Source organism: Lynx canadensis, chromosome X (genome assembly GCF_007474595.2).
Source record: "Lynx canadensis isolate LIC74 chromosome X, mLynCan4.pri.v2, whole genome shotgun sequence".
NCBI lineage: Eukaryota > Metazoa > Chordata > Mammalia > Carnivora > Felidae > Lynx > Lynx canadensis.
This window is the reverse complement of record NC_044321.2, coordinates 6,417,741-6,444,235: the sequence shown is the minus strand read 5'-3', so window position 1 is coordinate 6,444,235 and position 26,495 is coordinate 6,417,741. Positions and strand designations below refer to the sequence as shown.

General features: G+C 45.2%; 1 protein-coding gene and 1 pseudogene across 1 annotated transcript in view; one reads left to right on the top strand and one right to left on the bottom strand.

Moving 5' to 3' along the window:
• The window catches only part of GPR143 (G protein-coupled receptor 143), a 41,813-nt gene that overhangs the window by 9,642 nt on the left and 5,676 nt on the right, over positions 1-26,495 (top strand). Inside the window, exons 3-6 of the mRNA XM_032592038.1 lie at positions 199-308; positions 2,775-2,882; positions 4,222-4,339; positions 6,241-6,484. Coding sequence (XP_032447929.1) covers positions 2,827-2,882; positions 4,222-4,339; positions 6,241-6,484 — 418 coding nt within the window. The 5' untranslated portion in view covers positions 199-308; positions 2,775-2,826. The remainder of the gene's footprint in view (positions 1-198; positions 309-2,774; positions 2,883-4,221; positions 4,340-6,240; positions 6,485-26,495) is intronic.
• On the bottom strand, positions 4,508-4,716 carry LOC115507995 (annotated as a pseudogene).

Sequence of the window (26,495 nt, the reverse complement as noted above, 5' to 3'; positions counted from 1 at the left end):
GTCTCTCCTGTTCTTCAGTGATTGATTGATTGCTCCTTTGCAGACATAAGATGTGAGTCACATTTCCTTCTGGCAGAGTCAGAAGTAGATTTACGCATTTGCCTTTTCTCTCTCACCCTCTGATCTCACCTTCCAGGTAAGTGTGTATATTTTAGGCAAAGCCTTGTTTTCAAGAATGGCTTGGTCCTCCTCCCTCAGGTGTGAACGGGATCCGGAGCTCGCCATCCCACACTATGTCACCACGTACTTGCCGCTGCTGCTCGTCCTGGGGGCCAACCCCATCCTATTCTGGAAGACCGTGACCGCAGGTGAGCGGCAGGGAAGCTGTCTGGGTGCGTGACCAGGGCTATGGCCCCATGCCTTGGGCTCAGATAATGGCATGCGTTGTGCTCCTCGAATCATCTAGGACGCTAGACCTCATTTGTCATCCTCTAGAGTCGTAAGGACAATACACTTGGAGAAAGTGAGCAGGTTTAATAAGGGAAAGCGAGCAAGCCTATCTGGTCATGGGCTACACAAGTTCTTTGCCAATGTTTAATAGCTCAAGGCCAGGGCCAGTGGACTTTTCACTTCCGTCTAGGCTCATCCTGGGTCTGCCCTTGGGGTGCCTTGGAGGCCCCAGGAGTGCCCGTGGAAAACTGTGGAGGTCAGATAGGAGCGGAAGGAGAGGAGTGGGGAGCCGGGGGTGGGGAAGGAATGGGGTGTGGCCTGAAGAGTGAGCCTGGTTACTCCCGTGAGGTGCTTGGCCTTGTGTCTTTAGTCAGTTGGGCAGGAAACAGGAAGTAGAGTGCAGGAAAGGAGTCGGGTGCAAATGGTAAGAACTGAGTAAGAAGGATGTTATGAGCCAGCAGGATGCCCTGGAAAGAACTCTGAGCTGAGGCTGGGGACTTGGCATTCTGGTTCCACCCCATCCTCACGGAGGGGTGACCTGGGGCAAACCTCCAACCTGCTCAAGCTGCATGGATCTCTCCTGTGCAGAATGAGAATGAACAAGTGCACCTTGGGGCACCTGGGCGGCTCAGTCGGTGAAGCATCCGATTTCGGCTCAGCTCATGATCTCACGGTTCATGGGTTCGAGCCCCGTGTCGGGCTCTGTGCTGACAGCTCAGAGCCTGGAGCCTGCTTCCGATTCTGTGTCCCCCTCCCTCTCTGCCTCTGCCCTGCTCATGCTCTGTCTCTTTTTCTCTCAAAAATAAACATTTAAAAAAATTAAAAGAAAAAATAAATAAAAAGAAGTGCCCCTTAATGGAAAGGTCGGTTGATTGTAGAACTTCAAAACATTTCAAGTGCTCTGCCACTAAGAGTAGGAAATCATGTGGCTCTTTGGATCAGTTTTTTTCCTCCACGTTGCGTTTAAAAACAGTGTATTGGGGCGTCTGGGTGGTTCAGTTGGTTGAGTATCTAACTCTTGATTTTGGTTCCAGTCATGATGCCAGGGTCATGGGATTGAGTGCTCTCTGCTGAGTGTGGAGCCTGCTTAAGATTCTCTCTCTTCTTCTGCCCCCTCCCCTGCTTGTCACTCTCTCCCTCTCTCCAAAATAAAAAAATAAAATTAAAATAAAAACAGTATGTTAAGTACAGCAACTTTTTATACAGATTTGCATAAAAGTACTGAGTCAATTATATCAAACAAAAATCATGTCTAGGTAAAGGACTGATAAGAACGACAGTAAGATGCTAACAGTGCTTGTCTCAGGGTAGACAATAGCTCGTTGATTTTCCTCTAACCTTTTTTAATGTTTTCCAACTTGTTGAGGCACCGCCTGGGTGGCTCAGTTGGTTACGCATCTGACTTCGGCTCAGGTCATGATCTCGCGGTTTGTGAGTTTGAGCCCCACGTCGGGCTCTGCCTGACAGCTGGGAGTCTGCTTCGGATCCTGTGTCTCCCTCTTTCTACCCCTCCCCTGCTCTCACTCTGACTCTCTCAAAAATAAATAAACATTAAAAAGTAAAGTATTTTCCAACTTGTCTATAGTGAGAAATTTTTAATCTTTCAGTGTTTCAAAACAGTGTGCATTATTTTTGTAATAGAAAATATAAACCTTTAAAAATATAGTTTTGTTTTTTAATGTTTGAGAGAGAGAAGGCAGGGGAAGGGCAGAGAGAGAGGGAGAAAGAGGATTTGAAGCTGACAGAGCCCCATAAGGGACTCGAACTCATGATCTGTGAGATCATGAACTGAGCCAAAGTTGGACGCTTAACCGACTGAGACACCCAGATGCCCCTAAATATATAGATTTTTTTTAACGTTTATTTTTGAGAGAGAGAGGCAAGAGAGAGACAGAATCTGAAGCAGCCTCCATGAGCCCTGACATGGTGCTCAAACTCACAAACTGTGAGATCGTGACCTGAGCCACCCAGGTACCCCTAAAAATACAGTTTTCGAATCGGTAAAATCCAAATAAAATTTGGAGCTTAATTAATAGTAACGGACCATTGCTAATTTCTCCCCGGTGACGAATGTGACCCTCGGTGTGTAAGATGTTAATGTTGAACGAGTCTGGGCATAGGTATGCAGAAAGTCTCTGTACTGTCTTTGCAACTCTTCTGGAAGTCTACAGTTCTTGGGAGGTTGAACGTTTTGAAGACCCCGTGTCCCTTCGAGTCTGCGAGGACCCCAGCTTGGAGTGTGGGGGAAGGAACGGCCGTATCTTGGGCTGTCTCCTGCTCTTCTGCCTTTGCTTTCGGGCTTACGTCCATGTTGACTCTCTTCCCTGTCGCTCAGGAGATGCAAATAATGACTGTGACATGCAGTTCCCCTCTGTTTTTCACAGTGGCCTCTTTACTAAAGGAAGAAAAGGCATTTACACAGAGAACGAGAGACGGATGGGAGCCGTGATCAAGATCCGATTTTTCAAAATAATGCTGGTTTTAATTATTTGGTAACCTTTCTTCTATTTTTTATTTTTTAATTGCCGCTGGGAAGGGATACGTAAACAACTTGCCATTTTGCTTTTCTAAGTGTGACCCGAAAGTTGCAAAGCAGAGAGTCTTTGGAAAGGAGATCTTTGAAACTGCACTAGGTGCCCTTTGAGGAAATACACGCGAGACAGGAAGGCAGGCCCACAATCTGTGAACTCCTGGAAAGATACTCACATCTCCTCAGATTATATATAAAGCCCTCAGAACAAACAACTCCTGAGTTTAGTTTCCAGATACCGTGAACGTGCATCTGGTGTTTCGGCCCACTGCCAGGGCTAACTCTGAAATAAAGTGCTGGACCACACTTTTAAAATGTACCTGTTTGTATCATTCTTGACCCCAGGATTCCTGGATCTGCGAAGATACAGGACAAGGGCACATTTTTTGGTGGGATGATTCATGGTTCCATCAAGACATATAGAGAGAGCCATTTTTCTCTAAACCTCAGTTGGCCCCACAGTTGGCGTTCTGCCCAGTTTCAGGTGCATGCTTTGAAAATAGATCTGTAACCCACGCAAAACAGAGGGGGACCAGAAAACCTTTTGCTGGGGTGAATCAATACTTTGCAAAACAGGGCGTGCCTTCGTGGTGTTAATAATTGATGTGATAGGAGGAGGTTTGTTTGGACGTGGTCCTAGGCGAGATGGAAATGATCTCCCTCTCAAAATACACTCAGCTCCTCATTTTATTTTATTTTTAATTTTTTTTAACGTTTATTTATTTTTGAGACAGAGAGAGACAGAGCATGAATGGGGGAGGGTCAGAGAGAGGGAGACACAGAATCTGAAACAGGCTCCAGGCTCTGAGCTGTCAGCACAGAGCCCGACGCGGGGCTCGAACTCACGGACCGCGAGATCGTGACCTGAGCTGAAGCCGGTGCTCAACCGACTGAGCCACCCAGGCGCCCCAACAGCTCCTCATTTTAAATGTCGTTGGCCTACCAACAATAACATCAAACGGTTCACACGTGAAAGAGCAAGATTGGTGCAGCTCTCCCTCAAAATGTTACATTACTCTTCAAGTGAAAATTGAATTTTGAGTTATTAGCTATAACGTTAGAGCCTTACACCCGATGTGGTGTTGCGTGTTACCCTTGGGAGAAGCCGCTGATCTCCGCTTTACAGAAAGAGTTAGGTCTCCTAAATTAAATCCTGGATGTGCTGGTTCCTCCATGTGCCCAGGTGGATTCCCCTCCAGGACTTGGTGGTCTCGGAGGACAGGTTTCCTGACCGCCGCCGGCATTTAAAGATGAGTTGGGTTACATGTTCTCTTTACCCAGGGTTCTTTTCTTTCTGACAGCTGGTTGCCAAACATCATCAACGAAAGCCTTTTATTCTATCTTGAAATGCAACCAGATATCAACGGGAGCTTTTTGAGACCTGTGAGAAATGCGGCCAAGACCACGTGGTTTATAATGGTAGGTCAACCTTGATTTAAAATTTTTTTCTTGAAAAGTAAAGTTCAGAGAGAAAAAAAAAAAAACACTCCAAAGTATGATGTGTCGTTGGTTAAATATGTAACGGTATGTACCTGTATCTGGCTTTGATGTACCAGCTAGCTAGTCTCATTCATTGTTGGGGCCGTTATTAAATGGGGACAACTCTGGTAAATCAGTTTGGCCCAGTTTTTCAGACCTTTCAAGCAGACCCAAAATATCAGAGAATTTCACTTGAAGAAATATTTGAAACTATGAAAAAGCCATAGGGATGAAGGTGTTCCTTGTAACATCCACGATTATTAAACTGATACGAACAGATACCACACTTGATCTTAGCCAAAAGGCCAAGAAGCGATCCCACCATCCGTGACTATAAAGTGTTATAGGCAACCCAAATGAAACAAATACAAGGAAATGGCTAAGTAAATTACAATTTTTCATCCTGGTGGAGTGTTATGTAGATGTTAAACGTGACAATTATGAAATCTCTAGTATTTTGAAAATATATTTAAAAAAATTCTTTAAATGTTTATTTTTGAGACAGGTAGAGATAGAGTGCTAGCAGGGGAGGGGCAGAGGGAGAGGGAGATACAGAATCTGAAGCAGGCTCCAGGCTCTGAGCTGTCTGCATAATCCGACTCAGGACTTGAACTCAACAAACTTCGAGATCATCACCTGAGCTGAGTTTGGACGCTCAACGGACTGAGCCACCTGGGTGCCCCTGAAATCTGTAGTTTTAAGTGAAAAACGCAGGATATAAAAATTACACTAGTTACAACTACATAATAACACGTGTGAAAAAAATATCGTATAGAAATACACAGAACGGTGAAGGAGCTGGGTGGCTCAGTCAGTTGAGCGTCCGACTTTGGCTCAGGTCATGGTCTCAATGGTTCATGGGTTCGAGTCCCACATCTGGCTGTCTGCTGTCAGCGTGGGGCCCGCTTCAGATCCTCTGTCCACCTCTCTCTCTGCCCCTCCCCAACTTGCTCTGTTTCTCTCAAAAATAAACATTAAAAAAATACATAAAATCGGGGCGCCTGAGTGGCTCAGTCGGTTGGGCGTCCGACTTCGGCTCAGGTCATGATCTCGCGGTCCGTGGGTTCGGGCTCTGCGTCAGACTCTGTGCTGACAGCTCAGAGCCTGGAGCCTGCTTCGGATTCCGTGTCTCCCTCTCTCTCTGCTCCTCCCCTGTTCATGCTCTGTCTCTGTCTCAAACATAAATAAAAACATTAAAAAAATACACAAAATGGAAATAAGGTGGAAACACCGTGAGTAGATTCCTCCCAGTGTTTTCGCTGTGTTGCATTTGTAATGAAAAAACAAAACTGTTAGCGGAGAGGTAGACGTTGTGTTGTACGGAATTGGTATTTCTGCTGCTTCCGAACTGGGGAGAATCTGACCCATGAGAACTTTATAATAAGACGAGCATTCACTGCCTCCACCTCTTTGCTTTGGTTTGGAGTTTCTCTTGGTTCCTTTGGTTCACTTCATGGGTACTTAGCACACGGAAATAGAGGAACGTCCCCTAGACTCGTTTTTAGCCTCAGGTACCTTTGTTAAATCACATTCTGACTCAGAAGCACAAGATGGAGAGCATCTCTGTGTAGGAGAGCCTAGCTGCCTGGCAGGGGTGAAAATAGGATCGGTTCGATTGCCCTGTGTCGCATGCATCCCCTCCCCCCACCCCCTCCAGCTCTCTCCTCCCCGCCTCCTCGTGAAGGTACAGCACCTAAAGCCAATCTTGGTCTTGCCCTGAAGCAGCCAACCGGGTCACTTCCAAGTGAGGCAGCCCAGTGAGCGAGCATCCGAGTGGAGTTAATGCTCAAATTCCCAGTACACAGACTGGCCGACTCGTGTCTTTTTGTCCTTCCTCCTAGGCGATACTGAACCCAGCCCAGGGATTTCTCTTGTCTTTGGCCTTCTACGGCTGGACAGGATGCAGCCTGGAGTTTCAGTCTCCCAGGAAGGAGATTCAGTGGGAATCCATGGCAACCTCTGCCGCGGAGCAGCCCTGCCTGTCCCCAGATGGCTCCAGCGCACCCGGTGAGAGCCTCACTCCCAGGAAGGTGCTGCGACTCGGCGGGCACGTGTCCGACGAGGCCCTGAGCCTGTTGTCTGAAGGTGAGCCTTGTCTGCCAATGCGGGTAAATTGCGGAGCCCCGGGGCCACCCGGAAGTCCTTTATCAAACCAGGAAGTGATGTGTTGTGGGAGAGGTGTCCGTGACACCTGTAATACCCTCGAGGGTGTGAGGGGAAAGTTACAATAGCAGCAATGATGCTCCTCTTGTATTCTGTTACCCACTTGTCTTTTTAATATTTTAATGGCACTTATTAAGCACTGCAGACCTGTGTAATTTTTTAAAATGTTTATTTTTGAGAGAGAGAGACAGAGCGTGAGCAGGGGAGGGGCAGAGAGAGAGAACGGGAGACAAAGAATCGGAGGCAGGCTCCAGGCTCTGAGCTGTCAGCACAGAGCCTGACGTGGGGCTTGAACCCACAAACTGCGAGATCATGACCTGAGCCTGAGTCGGGCGCTTAACTGACTGAGCCGCCCAGGCGCCCCAAGACTTATGTAATTATAAGCGGTTCCCCCCGCTTGGCTGGATGGCTTTATCAGTGTGAGATAGTCACTCCAGACCCGTCACATACGCCTGCTGTGCTGTAAGGCCGTGAATGGTGTGACCGGACCTCTGTGGCTCCAGGTACGCTTCGGTGCGCCCAGCTCACGTGGGACGTTTCAGGTGAAGACCCAGTCTGCCAGCGCTGGCTCTTCCCATCTGTCCTTTTCACTGAAAGACTTGAGTGCTGGGGTCTGCAGACCTCTCTGTGGTCATCAGACTGCGTTCTGTGGAATCCTAGTGTGGACGTTTAGGCATCTAGGAAATGATTCACTTCCAGAATTGGCATGAAATCCTGTGGGGAGAACTGCGCATACTGAAATGCGTTGGTAACCAAATACTAACCCATCCAGGCCCACAGCCCATTAATCTGTCCTCCCGGGTTAGCTCAGAGAAACATTTGCCCGCCCTCTTGGTTTCAGTGAAAACTGGCCTCACATGGGAAGAAGTGCTACCTGAAACCATCACGTTTTCAGCTCCGTCGCTGTGTGGAACTGAATTTCCAGGTTACGGTGCTATTTATTTATCAGATCAAAAACAGAAAAAGTTAGATGTTCGAGTGTGATGGAGACTGTCTTGGAGATGTCAGTTTTTCGTCTCAGAGTTTTTTGTGTTGACTAAAGCGGCCTCATGGATCTAATTGATTATATCTGGGTTTTTTTTTTTTTTTTTTTTTTACAATCCAGACTGTATCTTATGAAATAACTTCTTGCTAATAGACTACTCTCCTCCCTGTTGAGGTTCCTAATAAAGTTTTGTTTTAGCCAGAATGTTGGTGAGGAGAGGTTTGAAAATCCCCACTCTGACATCCCCAAAGTTGTAACTCGCCTGATGGTTTGTAATGTACAAGCCGATTGATCCTTTAGGTTTTTGGTAGCTATAATTTTATGGTTGCCCATGGGTTGTCTAAAAAGCAGTGCGAGAGAGATGCCTGGGGTGGCTCAGTTGGTTGAGTGTCTGATTGTTGATTGCAACTCAGGTCATGATCCGGGGTCATAGGACCGAGCCCCATGAGTGTAGAGGCACTGAGCGTAGAGCCTACCTAAGATTTTCTCTCTGTCCCTCAGCCTCTCTCCCTGGATCATGCTCTCTCTCTCTCTTTAAAATAACAAATACATATTTTATTTCATTTTATGTTTTTTAAAGTTTATTTTGAGAGAGCGAGCGAGCGAGCGTGCACACAAGTGGGGGAGAGGCAGAGAATCCCAAGTAGGGTCCACACTGTCAGCACAGAGCCTGATGCGGGGCCCGAACCCACAAACTGAGATCGTGGCCTAAGCCCAAGTCGGATGCCCAACCGATTGAGCACCCCAGGTGCCCCCAAGACACACATATGTATTATAAAAATATAGCAAGAGAGAAGCTAAGAGAGAATGTTTAAGAATATTGGCTGAAGGGTGCCTGGGTGGCTCAGTCGGTGGAGCATGTGACTCTTGGTTTTGCTCAGGTCATGATCTCAAGGTTGTGACACAGAGCCTGACTTGGGAGTCGGGCTCCATGCTGAGTATGCTTTCAGTGTGTCCCCCACGCATGCGCATGTGTGCTCTCCCTCCCTCCAAAAAGAATAAAAAAGAAAAAGAAATTAAGGGCAACTGAGCATGCTCTGGGACGTGGGGACTGCTTTGCGTTCCGTCAGCGGGCACCGGGGCCGGCGGGGTGGGCCGCCGCCTCTGTTCAGCCCACGTCCCGTCTGTGTGTCTGTCTCCAGAGCAGCCTCCTCAGCACTGTTGGCATTGGGGGCTGGGGGATGCCTTGTTCCGAGGGCCGACTCGGACGCCGTGGGATGTGGCACGTCTGTGCCCACTCCATGCCCGTCGCGCCCTCCTGATTGTGGCAACCGAGACCTCAACAACTACCCCTTGGGGGCACAGTGACCCCAGTTCAGAACCAACGTCTTAGAGAAATCAGGCTTTCAGAAAGCTTAGATCCGTACATTTGCTTTCCCCAATGTGTTGCCTGAGTGAACTGCGCACGCACACACACACGCATATGCATGCACACGCGTGTGTGAAAGCAAAGGCAAACACACCAACCAGACGGCTTTGTACAGAAATAATGTTGACATTTGAGAGTGAAGAAAATACGCAAATACGCAGAAGGTTGTTTGGAAGTGACTTTAGAGGGTTTGTTTTGTTTTGTTTTGCATTCCTGCAATTCAGATACATTGAAGGAGGGTTTGTTTTCAGGTGGCAAGCTTGGTTTATTTTCAGGGCCAAAAAACGTAGTGCTAAATTGATAGATGGCTTCCCAGAGACGGGTATCGTCTGGTTGTAATTACAAACCTCGAAGGAAAATGGTAGTTCTGGCTAAAGCTGCAAGATAGAGGCTGTGTGTTCATCGACTTTTATTTAGTGCGAATGATTCATCAAGGCTTAAAGAACCACCGGGGTGGGGGGGGCAGCGGGAGAAGGGAGGGGAAATTGCTGTTAGCGTAGTCCCACCTGGGGAATGACCCAGAAATTTTTATCTTGATACATTCAGTTTTGTTTGATTTCCGTCCTGGTGTTTTAAGTTTGTTTTTCTATTTTGAGGGAGAGACAGCGAGCAAAAGAGCAAAAGGAGAGGCAGAGAGAGAGAGGGAGAGAGAGAGAGAATCCCAAGCAGGCTCCACACGCTCAGTGCAGAGCCCGACGCAGGGGCTTGATCTCACAACCCGAGTCGAAATCAAGAATCAGACATTTAACTGACTGAGCCACGCAGGCACCCGCCCCCCGCCCCCCCGCCTGATGTTTTAAAGTGGTTGAGCCCATCTCTGGAAGTCAAGTCAAACATTAGAAATAATAATAAAAATAGTCCCAGTCTGCCCGAGCCCAGTCACCAGCAAGGAACAGGGCCAGTCAGTAATGTTGCTCTCGTTCTGTCAGCGAGCTGTCGAGCGGGCCTGCCCCTCTGAGGTCGGGAATATGCACACAGAGCTTTTAGAGGAAGCAGACAGATCCAGTAGAGAGGTGAGCAAATGGGGCATCGATTCCTTGCGGACACTCTTAAGGCTTCCTTCCTTCCTTCCCTTCCCCCCTCCCTAGCCAAAGCCCTCAGCGAGGCTGACGTCATGGGGTGACTCACAGCCAGGAAGGAAGAAGAGTTTGTCTTTGAAATTTGAACTCCGTTTGGGCGATCAGTTTATTTTTGGGAAAATAGTAGGATAAGGAAATGTCTTAAAAGTCTTTGCATTTGGGGGCACCTGGGTGGCTCCGTCGGTTGAGACGTCGACTCAGTTCGTGATCTTGCGGTTTGTGGGTTCCAGCCCCGCATCGGGCTCTCTGCTGTCAGCCTGTTGGCACACAGCCCTCTTTGGATCCTCTGTCCACCACCCCCCCCCGACCCCGCTTGTGCTCGTTCAAAAAAATAAACATTAAAAAGCACTTTGAATTTGGAGAGTTATACAAGCACCAAAGTTGCTGTTCCCTGGTGGGGTTGCCTCAAACTTGTAGCTGCAGAGAAGACTGGTCTCAGTCACATGTAGCTTTTGCCTCTGTCCTCTGCTTTTTGTTTTAAAATTGAGATAAAGGGGCGCCTGGGTAAATCAGTCAGTTAAACATCCAACTCTTGATTTCGGCTCAGGTCATGACCTCATGGTTCATGAGTTCAAGCCCCGAGTCGGGTTCAGCGCTGAGAGCACAGAACCTGCTTGGGATTCTCTCTCCCTCTCTCTCACTGCCCCTTTCCCGCTTATGTGTGTGCTTGCTCTGTGTCTCTCAAGATGTATAAACTTAAAAGAATTTGAGGTCTAATTCACATACCATGAATTCATCTTTTTAACATTAAACTTCAGTCGGTTTTAGTATAGTCACAAAGTTGTGCAACTATCTAATTCCAGAACATTTTCGTCACTCCAAGAAGAAACCCTGTACCCATTTTCAACCCCTTCCCATTCTCCGCCCCCCCCCTCCCCCCCGCAACTGCTAATCTACTTTCTCTCTGTATGGATTTACCTCTTCTGGGCATTTCTTCTAAATGGACACCTGCTTGTCCTTTTCTCTGTGGCTTCTTTCACTTAGCATCATGTTTTCAGGGTTTACCCACATTGTAGCTGGAGTCTGAACTTCGTTGTTTTTATGGCTAAATAATAAATACTCCACTGTGTGGATGGAGAGGCACTTGCTTCTGGTAGTGGTGACCCATGACTGCCCACGTTGCCACCAAGCCCTGTCCTGGGAGCTTTGTGGGGTGCGGGGAACAGAGACTGCAATCCTGGCCCTCAAGGATCTCACAGTCTATGGTACACATTAGAAAAGCTGGGAATAGAATAAGCAATGGAAATGCCAGTTTGAGAAAAATTTGGAGGAAAAAGAAAGCCTATAAGGAATGCCTTTTGAGAAAAGCAAGGAACGCATCAGTGGTGTTTTTGTTTTGTTTTGTTTTGTTTTTGAGAGAAAGAATGACCAGGGGAGGGGCTGAGGGAGAAGGAGAGAGAGAATCCCAAGCCGACTCCACACTTGAAGCAGGGCTCAGTCTTATGAGATTGTGACCTGACCCAAAATCAGGAGTTGGATAGTCAACCAACGGAACCATCCAGGCGCCCCTGTCGTCGGTGTTTTTGATTATGGAAAGAACATACAAAAAGAGCGGCTATGAGTTCAGAACTATAGTGACATGTTGTTAATTAACGTCTGTTGAGTCAGGCTTTTCGAGGAATTTCTGAAGCACAGAGTTAAGTTTGTAAAGTTAACCACTGACATTTGCAAAAGTGTATGGTAGAGATGTAACGGAAGTGGCAGTGAGGGTTTTTGGTTCGTATCTGGTCACCCTTGGATCTTTTAACATTGCTCCTGAGATCCAGCCTCGTATTTTGTATGGTCATCCTGTGCAGGACTTTGCATACGTTACAGTGAAAACAACAGCAGTGTCATTCAGAAGTTAAATCATTTAAAGGTCTTGCTGCCTAGGATGCTTCAGCACATTCATGAAGAGGTCTACGTCAGACTGTTGGCTGTCCTTACCATTGACCCCTGGGGACAAGTTCAGGATCCCCTCTAACTCTTCCCTGGTCAGTGTGCCTCCGGGGCCGCTTGGCTGCCACCAGAGAAGTCACTTCACTTCTCCATCAGTGGTAGAGGAACCTCAAAGGCCATTCACGTATTCTCTCTAGAGGCTTCTCCAACGTGCAGTATGTGGGCACAGGCTAGCAGGTGGAAAGCTGGCCGGCAGGATCCCAGGGATGATGTCCTCCTCACCTGTTGTCCCCTCTCCTACCCACCCCACCCCTCACTAAACACGGCTGTGTTTGAGTAAGTTACATGTGCACATGATACCAGCTCTGTGCATAAAGTCCGGGAAAAGCCTTTGCAAGAACTGTTTTCGTATTGATAGAGCTTGAGCATTGGGACCTGAGCAGGTGTAAAGAAAACTCGGTACACATACAAGAACAGGAACGGTGACTCTTTTTTTCTTTTTTAATTTTTTAATTTACATCCAAGTTAGCATATAGTGCAACAATGATATCAGGCCTTGATTCCTTAATGTTCCCCTTACCCATTTAGCCCATGCCCCTTCCCACAGCCCCTCTAGCAACCCCAACCCCTCTGTTCTCTGTATTTAAGATTCTCTTCTGTTTTGTCCCCCCTCCCTGTTTTTATTTTACTTTTGCTTCCCGTCCGTTATGCTCATCTGTTCTGTACCTTAAACTCCTCACATGAGTGAATTCATATGATATTTGTCTTTCTCTGACTAATTTTGTTTAGCATAAGACCCTCCAGTTCCATCCAGGTAGTTGCAAATGGCAAGCTTTCATTCTTTTTGATTGCTGAGTAATACTCCATTGTGTGTGTGTGTGTGTGTGTGTATGTATATGTATATGTATATATGTATATATATATATATACACACACATATATATGTATATATACACATATATGTATATACATATACATACATACGTGCCACATCTTTTTATCCATTCCTCCATCGATGGACATTTGGGCTCTTTCCATACTTTGGTTGTTGTCAATAGTGCTGCTCTAAACATTGCGGTGCATGTGCCCCTTCAAATCCGCATTTTTGTATCCTTTGGATAAATACCTAGTAGTACAATTGCTGGGTCATAGGGCAGTTCTGTTTTTAGTTTTTTGAGGAACCTCCATACTGTTTTCAGAGTGGCTGTACCAGTTTGCATTCCCACCAACAGTGCAAAAGAGATCCTCTTTCTCCGCAGCCTTGCCAACGTCGGCTGTTGCCCGAGTTGTTCATTTTAGCCCTTCTGACAGGTGTGAGGTGGTATCTTACCGTGGTTTTGATTTCCCTGATGATGAGTGATGTTCAGCATTTTTTCATGTGTCGGCCATCTGGATGTCTTCTTTGGAAGAGTCTATGTAGGTCTTTTGCCCGTTTCTTCACGGGATTATTTGTTTTTTGGGTATTAAGTTTGAGAAGTTCTTTATAGATTTTGGATACTAACCCTTTATCTGCTATGTCGTTTGCAAATATCTTCTCCCATTCTGTCGGTTGCCTTGTAGTTTTGCTGATTGTTTCCTTAGCTGGAAAGAAGCTTTTTATCTTGATGAGGTCCCAGAGTTCATCTTTGCTTTTGTTTCCCTTGCCTCCAGAGACGTAAGAAGTTGCTGTGGCTGAGGTCAGTGAGGTTTTTGCCTGCTTTCTCCTCAAGGGTTTTGATGGCTTTCTGTCTTACCTTTAGGTCTTTCATCCATTTTGAGTTTACTTTTGTGTATGGGGTAAGAAAGTGGTCCAGGTTCATTTTTCTACATGTCGCTGTCCAGTTTTCCCAGCACCGTTTGCTGAAGAGACTGTCTTTATTCCATTGGATATTCTTTCCTGCTTGGTCAGAGATGAGTTGGCCATACATTTGTGGGTCCTTTTCTGGGTTCTCTATTCTGTTCCACTGATCTGAGTGTCTGTTCTTGTGCCAGTATCACACTGTCTTGATGATTACAGCTTTGTAGTATAGCCTGAAGTCTGGAATTGTGATGCCTCCTGCTTTGGGTTTCTTTTTCATCATTATTTTGGCTATTCAGGATCTTTTCTGGCTGCATACAAATTTTAGGATTGTTTGTTCTAGCTCTGTGAAGAATGCTGGTGGTATTTTGATAGGGATTGCATTGACTGTGTAGATTGCTTCAGGTAGTATCAACGAGCGTCTTTTCATGTGTTGGTTGGCCATCTGCACGTCTTCTTTGGAGAAATGTCTGTTTATGTCTCCTGCCTGTTTTTTAAAAATGTTTATTCTTGACAGAGTGATGAGACAGAGCATGAGCGGGGCAGGCACAGACAGAGAGGGGGACACAGAGTTCGAAGCAGGCTCTAGGCTCTGAGCTGTCAGCACAGAGCCTGACACGGGGCTCGAACCCACAAATTGTGAGATCATGACCTGAGCTGAAGTCAGACGCTCAACCAACTGGGCCACCCAGGCACCCATAGTCTGCCCATTTTTTTAACTGGGTTATTTGCGTTTTTGGTGTTGTTGTATAAGTTCTTTATATATTTTGGAAACTAACCGCTTACTGGATATGTCATTTGCAAATATCTTCTCTCATTCAGTAGGTTGTCTTTCAGATGTGTTAATTATTTCCTTTGCAGTGCAGAAGAAGCCTTCTATTTTGATGAGGTCCCAATAGTTTATTTTTGCATTTGTTTCCCTTTTTTCTGGAGACCTATCTAGGAAAATGTTGCTATTGACTATGTCAGAGAAATTAATTCCTGTGCTCTCTTTGAGGATTTTTATGGTTTCAGGTCTCACATTTAGGTCTTTAATCCATTTTGAGTTTATTTTTGTGTATGCTGTAAAAAAGTGATCAAGTTTCATTCTTCTGCATGTAGCTGTCCAAATTTCCCAGCACCACTTGTTGAAGAGACTGTCTCTTGCTCATTGTATATTCTTGCCTCCTTTGCTGGAGATTAATTGACCATATAGTCATGGGTTTCTTTCTGGGCTCTCAATTCTGTTCTATTGCTCTATGTGTCTATTTTCATCAGTACCACACTGTTTTGATTGTTACAGCTTTGTAATATATCTTGGCATCTGGGATTGTGATACCTCCAGTTGTGTTCCTCTTTTTCAAGATTGCTTGACTATTTGGGGTCTTTTGTGGGTCCACACAAATTTTAGAATTAGTCTAGTTCTGTGAAAAAAGCTGTTGGTATTTTGATGGGGATTGCATTTAATCTATAGATTGTTTTGGGTAGAGTGGACGTCTTAATATTCTCCCAATCCATGAAAATGGAATATCTTTCCATTTGTTTATGTCACTTTAATTTCTTTCATCATTGTTTTATAGTTTTCACAATACAGGTGTTTTACCTCTTTGGTATTTTATTATTTGGGTGCAATTGTAAATGGGATAATTTTCTTCTTAATTTTTTTAAGTGTTTATTTTTGAGAGAAGAGAGCACGAGTGGGGGAGGGGCAGAGAGAGAGAGAGACACACACAGAATCCGAAGCAGGCTCCAGGCTCCTAGCTGTCAGCACAGAGCCTGATGTGGGGCTTGAACCCATGAACTGCAAGATCATGACCTCAGGTGAAGTCGGATGCTTAACTGACTGAGTCACTCAGGAGCCCCAAATGGGATCATTTTCTTGATTTCTTTCTGCTGCTTCATTATTAGTGTATAGAAATGCAGTGGATTTCTGTATATTGATATTGTAGCCGCATTCATTGATCAGTTCAAGTAGTTTTATGGTGGAGTCTTTAGGGTTTTCTGTATATAGTATGTCATCTGCAAATCGTGGTAGTTTTACTTTTTCTTTGCCTTTCATTTCTTATCTGATTGCTATAGCTAAGATTTCCAGTACTATGTTGAATAAAATCGGTGAGAGTGGAAATCTTGTCTTGTTCTTGGTCTTAGGGAAAAAGCTCTCAATTTGTCACCATGGAATATGATGTTAGCTATGGGTTTTTTTTTATTATGTTGAGGTATATTCCCTCTAAACTTACTTTGTTGAGAGCTTTTATCATGAATGAATGTTATAGGGGCACCTGGGTGGCTCAGTCAGTTAACTGGCTGACTTGGACTCCGGTCATAAGCTCACAGTTCGGGAGTTCGAGCCCCACATCAGGCTCTGTGCTGATAGCTCGGAGCCTGGAGCCTGCTTCGGATTCTGTGTCTCCCTCTCTCCCTGTTCCTCCCTGCTCACACTCTGTCTCTCTCTCAAAAATTAACATTAAAAAAAATGGATGTTGTACTTTGTCAGATGGTTTTTCTGTATATATTAAGGTGATCATATGTGTTGTGTGATGTATCACATTGATTTGCAGATCCTGGACAACTCTTGTGTCTGAGAATAAATCCCACTCGGAGTAAATGATTTTTCTAATATATTGTTGGATTCTGTTTGCCAGTACTTTTTGAGGATTTTTGAATCTATGTTAACCAGAGATACTGGTTTCTCATTCTCTTTTTTTGTAGTATCTTTATCTGGTTTTGGTACCAGGGTAATGCTGGCCTCAGAATGAATTTGGAAGCTATCCTTTCTCTTCTATGTTGTCTTTGAGAATAGGTATTAACTCTTCTTTAAAGGTTTCATAGAATTTACTTGTGAAGCTATCTCCTGTTGGATTTTTGCTTATTGGGAGTTTTAATGATTTTTTTTAAAGCATTGCTTTTTAAAAATTTTATTTAAGATTTTTTTTATTTACTTATTTTGAGAGAGAGCATGAGAGGGGTAGGGTCAGAGAGAGGGAGAGAGAATTCCAAGCAGATTCTGTGCTGTCAGTACAGAGCCCAATGTGGAGCTCGAACCAATGAAGCATGAGATCATGACCTGAGCCAAAATAAAGAGTTGGACACTTAACATACTAAGCCACCTGGGCGCCCATGGGAGGTAATGTTTCTAAGAATTTGTCCATTGCTTCTAGGTTGTCCAGTTTGTTGGCATGTAGTTTTTTATAATATTCTCTTCTGTTTTGTACTCAGTGTTGTTATTTCACCTCTTTCATTTCTGATTTTGTTTGAGTCCTTTTTTTTTTTTTTTTTTGAATGAGTCAGGCTAAAGGTTTATCAATTTGTTGATCTTTTCTAGGGATCATCCCCTGGTTTCATTGATGTATTCTTTTTTTTTTTTCTTTTTTGTCGTTGTTTCTGCCCTAATCTTTATTATTTCCTTCCTTCTACTGACCTTGGGCTTTGCTTGTTCTTTTTTTTTAGGTTCTGTAGCTATAAGGTTAGTTTTTTTTTTTTTTTTTTTGTTTTTTTGTTTTTTTTGTTTTTTTTTTTTTGTTTTTTTTTTGTCAGGGAGTTTTCTTCTTGAGGTAGGCATGTATTGCTATAAACTTGCCTCTTAGGATAACTTTTGCTGCATCCCAAAGATTTGGGACTGTGTTTTCATTTTCACATGTTTCCATGTATTTGTGATTTCCTCTATGATTTCTTAGTTGACCCATTCGTTATTTACCAGCAGATTATCCAACCTCCATGTATCTGTACTCTTTCCAGGTTTTTTTCTTGTGGTTGATTTCTAGTTTCCTTGTGTTGTGGTTGCAAAAGATGCATGGTATGACCTCATTGTTTTTAAATTTGTCGAGACTTGTTTTGTGGTCTGATGTGATCTCTTCTGGAGAATGTCCCATGTGCGCTTGAAAAGGGTATTCTGCTGTGTTAGGATGGAATGTTCTGAATGTATCTGTTAGATCATCTAATCCAGTGTGTCATTCAAAACCACTGTTTCTTTATTGATTTTTCTGTTTGGGTTATCTGTGAGTCTTCACTTTGTAAAAGTTGACTTTTTATCACAGTGTTTTGGCTGTTTAGCGCTCTGTTCTTATGAAGTTTTCTCCTCGTACCATCAACCTATCTTATCAATGTATACATCTTCTTTCCTTATGTTTCCCTTTTTAAACTCCTATTCTTATTTGGGGTTATGTCCACTAACCCAACTGATAAGGAGGAAGAAAGTACCAATTAAGGCTCAAATAATTGTTTCTCTAAAGATTGCCATTTACAAAACCTATCACATAAATTTTATAATTATATATATTCACATATATCTATTAATAAGTACATCATATGTTTTTCATTAAACTGTTACAACCTGATAATTTATCATTTGTTCTATATTCTGAATTTACTATTACAATAAGCTCACTTATATTCTAATCAAGATGAGTCATGAGTAATGTCCGTTACTATTGTTACGGTAACATTGATTTTATCCTCCCTCCTATACTTAGATTTTAACCCCTCAGAAGATTCTTCTTGACTAAATATGTTGCTGTTAGCATTGAGTAACAAGATAGAAAATTCTTACAAGGAGAGACCACATGTTTGGAGCACTTTCTTCTTCGGATCAGTGGGTTGATTCTCACAAATGCTCTTCGGGGAGGAGGCCACCTCACCTCTCCTCTTTCCACTGAGACCCTGAAGCTCCTTCCACTTCCCACTGTGTTACTTTGAGATTGTTTGAAAGCACGTTGAACTAATGCATGTTCACTACCAGTATCGCGATGCATTCCATTCTCCGTCTTGCATTCATACCCAAAGCTTGACCCTTCCATATGATAAGTGCTCAGTGGTTGCTTGTAATGATGATGTTAAATTACAGATTTTTGATGCAAAATATGTAGGTCATGCAGGTCATGGCTAACTGAAGGCCTAACTGAAAAATAAGAGTCATTAGGTAAAAGATTGAAAGAATTCTTAATAATGTAAGTGTTGGGGTACTATGTCAATGACATCTCAGTAGAGCTGGGGAAAAAGAGTTGAGATCTTGAACATTTTGGGTGCTAAGAATGCGTAAGGAGTTAAGTTCTCTGTCCTTGAATAATAGCAACGTTTATTAAGCTTATCAGAAGCTAGGTGACATATGAGGGAAGTATAAGGAATGGACTTGCCAGGCAAGACCTGTCATGGTAGCTTCAAGGAAGGGTTAGTGGCATCTGGGTACAGGACTGTTCACTCGGCCCCGTCCAGGTGAGCTGACAAGAAGCCCTGCTGGCAAACCTCACTTAGGATTTGTTTACCTCTAACAGGGTGCTGACGATGGTAATTTTTCATAAGATCAAATAGATCGTATGCTGTGTTCAGTGGTGCTGACATTCAGTAACTCTAACTCTAGTGATAAATAATCTTACGTACTCATAGTTTGAGGGGAAAATGGGGCAAATGTTGGTAAGGACTGGAATTCAGAAACAAAACAGAGTGCAAATTTCTAGGCTGCATCTAAACTACCAAGGCAGTTCAGTCTGGGCTAAAGAGGTGTTGGCACATGTAGGGTAACAGCCCAGGCAGAGTGGTTCCCCCACAACCGACTCTGGGTATTCTACCCTGGGCCACGTGCTGCTTGCTATAAGCGGCAGCCATGTCTTTCTTCTAAAGAGGCCATCTTGGGGTTGAGATCCGGCTTAGTCTTGGGCATCTCCTTCCTCCTTTTCCCCAACTGCTTTAATAAAGGTTTCTTCAGTAACAGGGAACCATGTGTAATGCAGAAAATACTGTTACATGTGTGAGAAAAGGCCCAGATATGTAATTCAAAGCAGTAAACACAGGTCTCTCCATTTGTACTGTTGTGATGAATGGACTTATTTGTCCTGCTCTGAAGCATCTACAACTTTGAAGTTCGCTCTAAGGCCAATAGGCTCACCTTGAACCTCCATTAGTACATATCTGACGTGGTGTCAGGTGCTTACTAGGCACTTAATGTAAGTTAATTTGATCTTCAACAAAGGGGTTTTGAGCATCTGCTGTATGGTCAACACCGTTTTGGTCAAGGAGGGTGAGTGTTCTTGAGAAGTATCATGTATGAAACTTAGAAGTAAGACAGTGCTATTATTTTATTATTATTTGTTTAGATTTTAAGTAATCTCTTCCCCCAACATGGGGCTTCAACTTAACACCCCGAGATCAAAAGTTGCATGATCTACTGACTGAGCCAGCCAGGTGCCCCCACAGTGCTATTTTTTGTTGTGAAAAATGTGAGGTGTTAAACGCAGAAAATGCAGCTATGTATGCTGGTTTGGGGCGCATGGGTGAGAGTTTCTGGAGATGTTCAGAGGTGGTGTTGCACAGGAGACCTGAATGGGAGAGGAGAAAGGCCAGAGACACAGAGCAGAATGTTTACATGTAGTTTGGGGTGACCTCAGCACGACATGGTGTCATGGGTTTTCCGGATCCGGAGAGGCAGCCTGGGAACAGATGATGAAGGACTTTTGTAGATTCTGCTAAAGAGCTTGCATTTTATCTGTGTCCCCAAAGGCCTACATAAGGCTTTTAAGTACAGACTGTAGGTTTGCTTAGAGGACTACCTGGTGTGGGAGAATTGATTGGATGATCATGTTTTGTGACTGTAGCAAGTTTCCATTGAGGGGATCTGTGTGTAATTTCTTACGACAGTGTCATGTAAAATATCTTCACAAGGAATTGAAATTTGCCTCGGGACTAAAAGTTAAAAATGGGACTTCTCACAAACCTAAACTTGGTTGGTTTCTGTCTTAGGAACCCCAGAAAATTTTTAAATGCAGTTATTCGTTCTTTCCATATGCATTAAGCCATCCATTACTTCTCCCACAACCCCTTGCTTCTCCCACAGTTCATTGCTTCTTGCCATCTTGGCCTTTCCCACAGTCCCTTGCTTCTCTGAGTCTACTGCTTCACCACCATTACCAACTTCTCCCACAATCCTTTGATTCTCCCCAAGTCCCTTGCTTCTCCGCCATTACTGACCCTTCCCGTAATCCGTTGCTTTTTCCACAGTTCATTGCCTAGCCGCCTTTAACGGACTTTACCAGAATCCTTTGCTTCTCTGCCATCTTGGCCATTCCCACAATCCATTGCTTCTGTGCCATCTCAACTTCTCCCACAGCCCATTGTTTCTCCCACCCGTTCATTGCTTCTCTGCCATCTTGGCCCTTCCCACAATCCATTGCTTCTCCCACAGTTCATTGCCTAGCTGCAGTTAACGGACTCTACCAGAACCCTTGGCTTCTCCCATGATCCTTTGCTTCTCCACCATCTTGGCTTCTCCCACAACCCATCGCTTCTCCCACAGTCCATTACTTCTCCGCCATCTTGGGCCTTCCCAGAATACATTGCTTGTCCCACAGTGCTTTGCTTAACTGCCGTTAAGACTTTACCAAATCCTTTGCTTCTCTGCTAGCTTGACTTCTCCCACAATCCTTTGTTTCTCTGCCATCTTGGCCCTTCCCTCAATCCATTGCTTCTCCCACAGTTCATTGCTTCTCCGCCATCTTGGCTTCTCCCACAGTCCTTTGCCTCTCTGCTAGCTTGACTTCTCCCACGGTTCATTGCTCCTCTGCCATCTTGGCTACTCCCACAATCCATTGCTACTCCCACAGTCCATTGCTTCTTTGCCATGTTGGCTCTTCACAGAATACATTGCGTTTCCCAAAGTGCTTTTCTGAACCGCCGTTACCGGACGCTCCCACAATCCTTTGTTTCTCCACCATCTTGGCCCTTCCCACAATACATTGCTTTTCCCACAGTGCTTTGCTTCTCTGCCATCTTGACTTCTCCCACAACCCATTGCTTCTCCCACAGTTCATTGCTTTTCTGCCATGTTGGCCCTTCCCAGAATACATTGTTTTTCCCACAGTGCTTTGCTGAACAGCCGTTAACACTCTCCCACAATCCTTTGCGTCTCCGCCATTGGCCCTTCCCACAATCCATTGCTTTCCCCACAGTTCATTACTTCTCCACCATCTTGACTTCTCCCACAACCCATTGCTTCTCCCACAGTCCATTGCTTCTCCCCCATCTAGACTTCTCCCACAATCCACTGCTTTTCCCACAGTTCGTTGCCTAACTGCCGTTAACGGACTCTACCAGAATCCTTTGCTTCTCTGCCACCTAGGCTTCTCCCACAGTCCATTGCTTTTCCGCCATCTTGGCCCTTCCCACAATACATTGCCTTTCCCACAGTGCTTTGCTTCTCTGCCATCTTCTCCCACAACCCATTGCTTCTCCCACAGTTCATTGCTTTTCTGCCATGTTGACCCTTCCCAGAATACATTGTTTTTCCCACAGTGCTTTGCTGAACTGCCGTTAACACTCTCCCACAATCCTTTGCTTCTCCGCCATTGGCCCTTCCCACACTCCATTGCTTCTCCCACAGTTCATTGCCTAACTGCCGTTAACGGACCAGAATCCTTTGCTTCTCCGCCGTCTTGGCTTCTCCCACAGTCCATTGCTTCTCCGCCATCTTGGCCCTTCCCACAATACATTGCTTTTCCCACTGTGCTTTGCTGAACAGCTGTTAACACTCTCCCACAATCCTTTGCTTCTCCGCCATTGGCCCTTCCCACAATCCATTGCTTCTCCCACAGTTCATTGCCTAACTGCCGTTAACGGACCAGAATCCTTTGCTTCTCCGCCGTCTTGGCTTCTCCCACAGTCCATTGCTTCTCCGCCATCTTGGCCCTTCCCACAATACATTGCTCTTCCCACAGTGCTTTGCTGAACCGCCATTAACGGAGTGTCCCACAGTCCTTTGCTTCTTCACCATTGGCCTTCCCACAATCCATTGCTTTTCCGCCATCTTGGCCCTTCCCACAATACATTGCCTTTCCCACAGTGCTTTGCTGAATGCCGTTAACAGACTTTCCCACAGTCCTTTGCTTCTCCGCCATTGGCCGTTCCCACAATCCATTGCTTCTCCCATAGTTCATTGCTTCTCCACCATCTTGACTTCTCCCACAACCCATTGCTTCTCCCACAGTTCATTGCTTCGCCATCTTGACTTCTCCCACAACCCATTGCTTCTCCCACAGTTCATTGCTTCTCCGCCATCTTGACTTCTCCCACAATCCACTGCTTTTCCCACAGTTCATTTCCTAGCTGCCGTTAATGGACTCTACCAGAATCCTTTGCTTCTCTGCTGTCTTGGCTTCTCCCACAGTCCATTGCTTCTCCGCCATCTTGGCCCTTCCCACAATACATTGCTTTTCCCACAGTGCTTTGCTGAACCGCCATTAACGGAGTGTCCCACAGTCCTTTGCTTCTTCACCATTGGCCTTCCCACAATCCATTGCTTTTCTCACAGTGCTTTGCTTCTCTGCCATCTTGACTTCTCCCACAATCCACTGTTTTTCCCACAGTTCATTTCCTAGCTGCCGTTAACGGACTCTACCAGAATCCTTTGCTTCTCTGCTGTCTTGGCTTCTCCCACAGTCCATTGCTTCTCCGCCATCTTGGCCCTTCCCACAATACATTGCTTTCCCCACCGTGCTTTGCTGAACCGCCATTAACGGAGTGTCCCACAGTCCTTTGCTTCTTCACCATTGGCCTTCCCACAATCCATTGCTTTTCCCACAGTGCTTTGCTGAACCGCCATTAACGGAGTGTCCCACAGTCCTTTGCTTCTTCACCATTGGCCTTCCCACAATCCATTGCTTTTCCCACAGTGCTTTGCTGAACCGCCATTAACGGGGTGTCCCACAGTCCTTTGCTTCTTCACCATTGGCCTTCCCACAATCCATTGCTTTTCCGCCATCTTGGCCCTTCCCACAATACATTGCTCTTCCCACAGTGCTTTGCTGAACCGCCATTAACGGAATGTCCCACAGTCCTTTGCTTCTTCACCATTGGCCTTCCCACAATCCATTGCTTTTCCCACAGTGCTTTGCTGAACCGCCATTAACGGAGTGTCCCACAGTCCTTTGCTTCTCCGCCATTGGCCATTCCCACAATCCATTGCTTTTCCGCCATCTTGGCCCTTCCCACAATACATTGCCTTTCCCATAGTGCTTTGCTGAATGCCGTTAACAGACTTTCCCACAGTCCTTTGCTTTTCCGCCATTGGCCGTTCCCACAATTCATTGCTTCTCCCATAGTTCATTGCTTCACCATCTTGACTTCTCCCACAACCCATTGCTTCTCCCATAGTTCATTGCTTCGCCATCTTGACTTCTCCCACAACCCATTGCTTCTCCCACAGTTCATTGCTTCTCCGCCATCTTGACTTCTCCCACAATCCACTGCTTTTCCCACAGTTCATTTCCTAGCTGCCGTTAACGGACTCTACCAGAATCCTTTGCTTCTCTGCTGTCTTGGCTTCTCCCACAGTCCATTGCTTCTACGCCATCTTGGCCCTTCCCACAATACATTGCTTTTCCCACAGTGCTTTGCTGAACCGCCATTAACGGAGTGTCCCACAGTCCTTTGCTTCTCCGCCATTGGCCGTTCCCACAATCCATTGCTTTTCCACCATCTTGGCCCTTCCCACAATACAGTGCCTTTCCCACAGTGCTTTGCTGAATGCCGTTAACAGACTTTCCCACAGTCCTTTGCTTCTTCACCATTGGCCTTCCCACAATCCATTGCTTCTCCCATAGTTCATTGCTTCTCCACCATCTTGACTTCTCCCACAATCCATTGCTTCTCCCACAGTCCATTGCTTCTCTGCCATCTTGGCCCTTCCCAGAATACATTGCTTTTCCCCACAGTGCTTTGCTGAGCCGCCATCAACGGACTCTCCCACAATCCTTTGCTTCGCTGCCATGTTGGCCCTTCCCAGAATACATTGCTGTTCCCACAGTGCTTTGCTGCACCGTTAACGGACTCTCCCACAGTCTTTTGCTTTTCCACCATCTTGGCCCCTCCCTCAATCCATTGCTTCTCCCACAGTTCATTGCTTCTCCGCCATCTTGGTTTCTCCCACAATCCTTTGCTTCTCTGTCATCTTGGCCCTTCCCACAATCCATTCCCTCTCCCACAGTTCATTGCTTCTCCGCCATCTTGGCCCTTCGTACAATCCATTGCTTTTCCCACAGTTCATTGCCTAGCTGCTAACGGACTCTACCAGAATCCTTTGCTTCTCCAACATCTTGGCTTCTCTCACAATCCTTTGTTTCTCCGCCATCTTGGTCTCTGCCACAACCCATTGCTTTTCCCAGTATTCATTGCCTAGCCACCGTTAACAGACTGTACCAGAATCTTTTGCTTCTCTGCCATATTGGCCCCTCCTACAATCCTTTGCTTCTCCGCATCTTGGACCTTCCCAGAATACATTGCTTTTCCCACAGTGCCTTGCTTAACCACCGTTAACGAACTCTACACAATCCTTTCCCATCTTGGCTTCTCCCACAATCCATTGCTCCTCTCCCATTCTTGGCCTGTCTCATAATCCGTTGCTTCTCCCCCACTCTCTGCCCTTTTCCTTCTGACCTCTAGTCCTCACCTCCCTGAGAACCCATTGCTTTCCTTATAATCCAGTTATAATCCTTATAATTTCTGCAACAGTTCCCCACTTCTAGTACAGCCAGTTCCTTCTCCCACCATTCCCTAGCTCCCCTGCAATCCAGTCCTTTTCCCACAGCTCTCTATCCTCCCACAATTTTTCCCAGTTTCTTTTTTTCTCTAACAATTCCTGTGATCCCTTGTCATCCCACACAAATCACATTCTGCCCTTCTCGATTGGCTCAACAGTTCTCTATTCTTCATAGTTTCATTGGTAGCAAAGTTGTGTATTCCACATTTTTCCATTCTCTCGCACAATGCTTTATTTTCCTAATTCCTTTCCCTACGATATTTTGTCACACAATTTCGTGTTTCTCCTATAATTCCTTGTTCTCATAACTGTCTCCCCAAATTTCCTTCTCTCCCCCATGAGCCTATGTTTTTCTCACAATTCCCTGTCTCTCCCACAATACCCTTTTTTTCCCTCAAAATTCCTTCTTTTCTTTCACAATCCTGGTGTCTTTTTTGTTTGGCACAAATCTCCATTTTCCTTGGTGATTGTTTTATATCGTGTTGCCTTTTGTTTCCTTGTTAATTTATTTGGTCTCACAATTGCTTATCTCTCCCACAATCTAATTATTTTTCTCCTATAATCCGTTGTCCCTCCCACATTCCTAATCTCTCCCACAAAACAGTTTTCCTAGAGTTTGTTTTACAGTCTCCCACAGTTGCCCTTTCTCTTCCATGAGAAGGGCTGTCATTCCCACAATACTTTATTGCTCTCACAAGTCCTTCTTTCCTCCCGTTGCCCACAATTTTCTCCCACAATTCGGGAATCTGTTGGCACTCAGAAGTCTGTATTTTTCTCAATACTTGTGATTTTGACCACTTTTCATCTTTCTTGCAATCCTGTTTTTCCCACATTCTGTTCCTCTTTTCTCACATTAACTGTGTCTCCCATAATTCTCCCCCATAATCTCATTTTCCCACTATTCCCATCTGTCTCGTCATACTGTTTTTCCCACAGTTCCGTATTTTGTCCCCTAGTTCTTTGTCTCACATAAGCCCTCTTGTTCCTACAGTTCCCCTTTCTTCTAAAACTCTGCATTATTACTGCAATTCCATGTTCACCCGGAGTTCTCTGTCCCAGAATTCCCTTTTCCCGAAAACTCCCCTTTGATGCCCGTGATCCCTGGTCTTTCCCATGATGCCCTCTCCCAAGATTCTCTGCTTTAACCCCATATTCCAGCAATTCCTTTTCTTTTTTTGAGAGTATGTGGGGGTGGGGCAGAGGGAGAGGAAGAGAGAGAATCCCAAGCAGACTCCATGCTCAGCTTGGAGCCCAACATGGGGCTTGATCTCACAACCATGACATCACGACCTGAGCCAAAATTAAGAGTTGGGGTGCCTCAGTAGGTACATATGCAACTCTTGATTTG